This window comes from Apium graveolens, chromosome 6 (assembly GCF_009905375.1).
Source record: "Apium graveolens cultivar Ventura chromosome 6, ASM990537v1, whole genome shotgun sequence".
Classification (NCBI taxonomy): Eukaryota; Viridiplantae; Streptophyta; class Magnoliopsida; order Apiales; family Apiaceae; genus Apium; species Apium graveolens.
In genome coordinates, this window is record NC_133652.1 from 36,246,710 (window position 1) to 36,252,137 (window position 5,428).

General features: G+C 36.9%; 1 protein-coding gene across 1 annotated transcript; it reads left to right on the forward strand.

Annotated features, from left to right (window-relative positions):
* Positions 1 to 358: 358 nt before the first annotated feature.
* LOC141664899 (uncharacterized) lies at positions 359 to 1,232 on the forward strand. The gene is made up of 3 exons (XM_074470858.1): positions 359 to 514; positions 634 to 812; positions 914 to 1,232. Exons 1-3 carry the CDS (start codon positions 359 to 361, stop codon positions 1,230 to 1,232), a joined length of 654 nt encoding a protein of 217 aa, XP_074326959.1.
* The last annotated feature ends 4,196 nt before the right edge of the window (positions 1,233 to 5,428 follow it).

The window sequence follows — 5,428 nt, forward strand, 5'->3', positions numbered from 1 at the left end:
TCCATTGAAAGATGAAGCTTTTGTTGTTGAAAATAGATCTTTAATAGAGAAAGTTTCCAAGCTTACAGAAGAAAATGAGTATCTTAAGAATGAGATTAAAAGGAAGGACATTTGTCTTGAAGATTTGTAGAAGGAGTCAGTCTTAGTTGATCCAGAAACTGTTGAAAGAGACAGTGTACCTGACCTTTTGGTTCCTGAATTAAAGCAAAAAGTTGATTAGCTACAAAAAGATCTAGCTAAGTGCTTCCATGGTGAAGGAACTCTAAATGCTCTTCTTGCAGAACATAGATCTTCTCTTGATAAAGGAGGATTATGATGCGAATCAATAAAAAAAAGAGCGTTTCAAAGTGGTTACAAGATGACTCCAATGAAATACAAGATGCCATATAAGAAATGTCGAGATTCTGGAAAACCTGGTCACACTACTTCTGAATCAAGATTTTGTGGTATCAAGGGCCACTTTTCTAACTCATCTTATAGATCGTCTACTAGATATAAATCTATTCATGCATCTGTTAGTATTGTCCATATGTGGATTAAGAAATCAGATAGACATTTATATGAGATTTGTGACACTAACCAATGAGGACCCAATGTTAAGTGGGTACCTAAGAGATAAAGCAATTTTTGTAGGTGTGCTTGAAGGTCTACGCTCCTCGTAATAAATGGATAATCGATAGTGGATGCTCTCGTCACATGACCGGTTATAAATCCATATTTCTCTCACTCAAAGCTAAAGATGGAGGTCTAGTTACACTTGTTGACTCTAACACCATTCGCATCACTGGTAAAGGTACCATTGGTAATGACAGGTTTGCTATTACTAATGTTAGTTCAGTTGATGGCTTGAAATATAATTTAATTAGTGTAAGTCAACTTATTGAGGCTGGTCATAAGGTTAATTTCGATAAAGATGTATGTTATATTGTACTAAAGCAAACGAGTTTGCCTTAGTACCCAAAAGAAAGGGAAATATTTCTGTCTTAGATTTTGATGAACAACATGAAGAAATATGTCTTGCTTCGATTCAAGAACAACAGACTCTCTGGCATATGCGTCTTGGTCATGTACACATGGACTTACTTCGCAAAATATCATCTCGTGATCTTGTTCGAGGTCTACCAAAGCTTAAGTACAAGAAGGTGGAACATTGCACAGCCTCTCGGCTTGGTAAACAAGTGAAAACTTCCTTTATTGCTAAGAATAGAGTGTCAACTACTGATCCTTTGTAGTTACTTCATCTTGATCTATTTGGTCCTGAACGCTATGTAAGTCTTGGTGGTAATAATTATGCTTTTGGTATAGTGGACGATTACTCTCCTTTTACTTGGGTATTATTTTTACGTACTAAGGATGAAGCATTTGTTGAGTTTAAAGATCTCATTACTAATCTTGAAACTAATTATTCTTTTAGACTGTTATTCCCTAAACAATACAACAAGAATTACAGAAGGGGGGGGGGTTGAATGTAATTCTAGCTACTTTTGAGATTTTAAAAACAATTGTTCTCACTTAATATATATAACAGTGTTTGATTTGCAATAGTGCGGAATAGAAGAGTAATAGAAATCAAATCACTAAGTAATAAGACACAAGCTTTAAAATTTTCTGGTGGATTTGAAAGTATCCACCAGATATATATATATATATATATATATCAGATTAAGAACTCTGTTAAGCTTTGAATAGCTCACAGCTGCTTTACAAGTTGAACAAACAAAACTACAGAGAAATTCTTACAGAATACAGCTTGATATGTTTCTCTGAAAACAAGCTTGCTTAGTTAATTGTTCTACTTGCTACTCTTGGTTGATATATCACCAAGTTACATGATAGTAAGATAAGATAATAAAACAAAATGTATCTAGTCTAACTCCATGCTGCTTCACTACTCTATTCCAGCATCTTTGAAAATCTTCACATTTGCATGCAAATGGTAATGCTTCTTTGTTCTCAAAATCCTGCTTGACAGGCTGCCACATTCCTTTTGCAAACACCCGACGCATGTGACTGTGTTTTCACTATCAACAAATATTTTGAATATGATCATCCGTCGGGATTATGTTGAACATCCGTCGGAAATATGTTGATCATCCGTCGGGAGTCTATCTGTCACTTGACTCTATTTCACTTATACAGAATTACAAGACATCTCATATTTACAATTAGCCAACCTATTATGCATATCAATCTAGTAGTCAACATGACTTAGAGAACCCTACACAATCTACTAGACTAAAATATGTTGTTTGCAGAAATGTGCTACAGTTCTTATTTGTTACATAAACTACACTCTCGATGGATATCAAATTATCATCCGTCGGGACTATAAAGTTCATCCGTCGGGACTATATTAGATCATCCATCGAGAGCTACAAAATTCACTAAGTCAAATCTACGAAGGTGTTTTGTTTAACTTATCATCAAGTTCATAACATATTTCTAACAATCTCCCCCAATTTATGTCTACTGGAATTGTAGCCATAAATTAAGAGAAACTTGATGATAACAAAGCACCCTAAATATACAGATTAAAAGATAGTAGATAAAACTGATAAGTGCTGCAAATTTATTGAAAATTGAACAAAGCAAAGTGTACAAAGAGTTCTCACAATCATTATCAAGGTGCTCCTCTAATCTGAGCAGATGATTTCTATTTCCTTGATTATAGGATTTCTTCCCAAACTTCCTGTTATTCTCTTCTATTTGATTTTGGAGTTGTCTGTGAAATTCAAGTTCATCAGCTTCAGATAGATCCAGCTTTTCTTACATTTCCAATAGAGTCTCATTGCTAGAGATACTCAATTGGTCATCCAGTCTGAAGAATCTTCTAACACCCTTGTTGTCCATGAATTCCATCAGCCAATAAGGCCTCAAATGCACTCTATTTCCTGTGAAGGGAATTGATAGAGTTTTTGGGAGTGCATCTTTGGCTTTATTGCTCCTTAGATCTTCTATCTTCTTTAGGACCAATTTCCTTACAGTTACATTAAAACCAAAGTTTTTCTTGAAGGATGAGAAGATCTTTATCAGTACAGATTGGCTTTCTTGAAGAATCCTATGAAGAGGCCATGTGATCTCTTTCCCTCCCTTGTACTTAAACACCAGTCTTTCAGGAAGATGTCTGTGAGCATCGATCCTTCTTACTTCTTCCAAATTCATCCAAATAGAGGTTTAAATCTGAAAACTCCTTGATGTCACAGATATATAAAAGATCTCCCTTATTGACTGTAGGTTGAGATTTGGTTATGGTCTTGGTTCTGAGAGTCACAGGCTTAACCTTCTTGGTTGCTCTTATCTTTGTTTTCTTTGGCTTGTTGAAGATAGGTAAATTGAACTCAGGAATTGGAAAACTTTCCCAGTCTATTGGCTCATCCTTGGGAATTATAGGTTCACCATGAAAATTCTTTGTTGGATCTACCTTGAATTCCTCATGTGCCACTGATGGCTTGGATGTTTGAGTTGAAGTTGTAGACTGCTTGGGAATGTAGTCTTCCATTTCCTCATCACTGAAGTCCAATTTCATTTTGGAATGAAGTTTGTATCTGAATTTTCTTATCTGTGGAGGTTCATTTTCAATTTGCTGATCTTGAGCTTCATTAATCACAGGTGGTTTTTCAGAGATTTCAGTTGCAGCTTTCACAGCTTGAAGCTTGGATACTATAGCAGCTTGCTCTTTCTTCTGTTTGAGCTTCTTAGCATCTAAAGCAACTTGCCTCTTTTCTTGCTTAATTCTTTCTTTTTCTTCCCTTTTTGCTGCTGCAAACTGAGGGTGTCCAGCCACCACACCGATTTCTTTTCCATTCCTGTAAATTTTGGCAATTCTCTTCTTTTGTGCTGAATGAGACGGATCTTGTTAAAATGCTATGGACCTTGCCAACAGTTTCTTTTCATCTGGTTTTGGAGTCTCAAACATGAGATCCAAGGGATTCTTGTCTGATGACTTTGGATAGTTTTTTTTAGGCTCCAGAATTAGATTGGCTTTTGGAGATTTGATGCATAAAGTTTGGCCTTTTTCCAAGATACCTAGACTCATTTCATCCACTGAGATTTTCTTGACTTTAGAGTGGTGATGAAAGATCTTGTTTGGTTTCTGTAGCTGACCAAATTTCTTCATCTATCTTCTTCCACTTGTCATCTAGTTCCTTCTCAACAACTGCAACATCAAGCATCTTGATATTTGTCCTTGAATCAAGCTTAGCAGCTACTATTTGGATCAGATCAATATTGTCCAGTACTGGTGGCTTTGGAAAAGTAATTTCTGGAACTATTACTTGACTGATTTTAAACATTTATCACATGCTCCCCCTCACTGGTTTGCTCTCCTTGATTAACTGGGATGTTTGGATCTTTCTCTCCCTTTTTGTTATCATCAAGTAGAGTGGATGTGGAAGTTTGTGCAGCCACAAGCTTTTGGAGCAATTGAGTTTGTTGTGCTTGATGAAGATAAATAGCTGTGAGAGAGGCTTCTACTGCTCTTAGTCTTGTATCCAATGAATCCACTTTAGTTGCAAGATTAGAATTCTTCCTCAACTGTCTGTTGATGTCAAGCACTATTGTATCTGAAAATTTAGCATCCAATCTGTCAGAGACATCCTTCTTGACTTGGTCAATCTCAGGTTTGATTGAAGTGACATCTTGATTGTATTGAAGAGCTTGTATTTGATTTAGTTGTAGAGAGTTGAGGTGTGCTTGTAGAAGCTTCTTGGTGCTAGCATTGTTAGTGGCTTTGAAGAGCAGTGTGTTTCTTTTGAATGATGTGAAAAAGAGTTGTCTTGAAATGTTGCTCATCACACTCTTTAGAAAACACCCAAGGTGGAATGTTTGATCTAGAGCTAGGACCTGCTTCTCCCCCTATGTTCATGGACTCTTCTTCATCACCAACTTCATCTCCAAAGAACTCTTCAGACTCATCAGTTCCATAGTCAACCTCATCACCAGCTTTAGGTGGCATGGTTGTGATGGCATCCTTTGCTCTTTGCATTGAAGCAGTTGTATGCACCAAGTTAAGCATCTTTTCTGCAGCCACATTGTCCTGTTCAGCTAGAACTTGATAAGCTGCCACAGGGTGAGTAAATGCCTCAGTTTCAAAAGAAACAGAGTCTAAAACAGCTTTCCTCTCTGTTGCCAAGCTGGAACAAATAGCCTGTATTTGTTCACTCCTTTCCTCTCCTTTTGCCTGGGAGCAACCCAGCCTCTCACTCATTTCACTCCATTCCCTCAGTCCTAAGAGTGATTATACAACTACTAACTCATCTACACTTGTAACAATTATTGAAATATCAGTGTGTGCAGTGAGTACCGATGGATGCAAAACATCCATCGGGGTAGTAGTTAGTCGACGGATGACTGATGTTAGGCACATTTGTCGGGATACAATCACTAACCGATGGATGAACAATATCCACCGGAATAGAAGAAATGATAG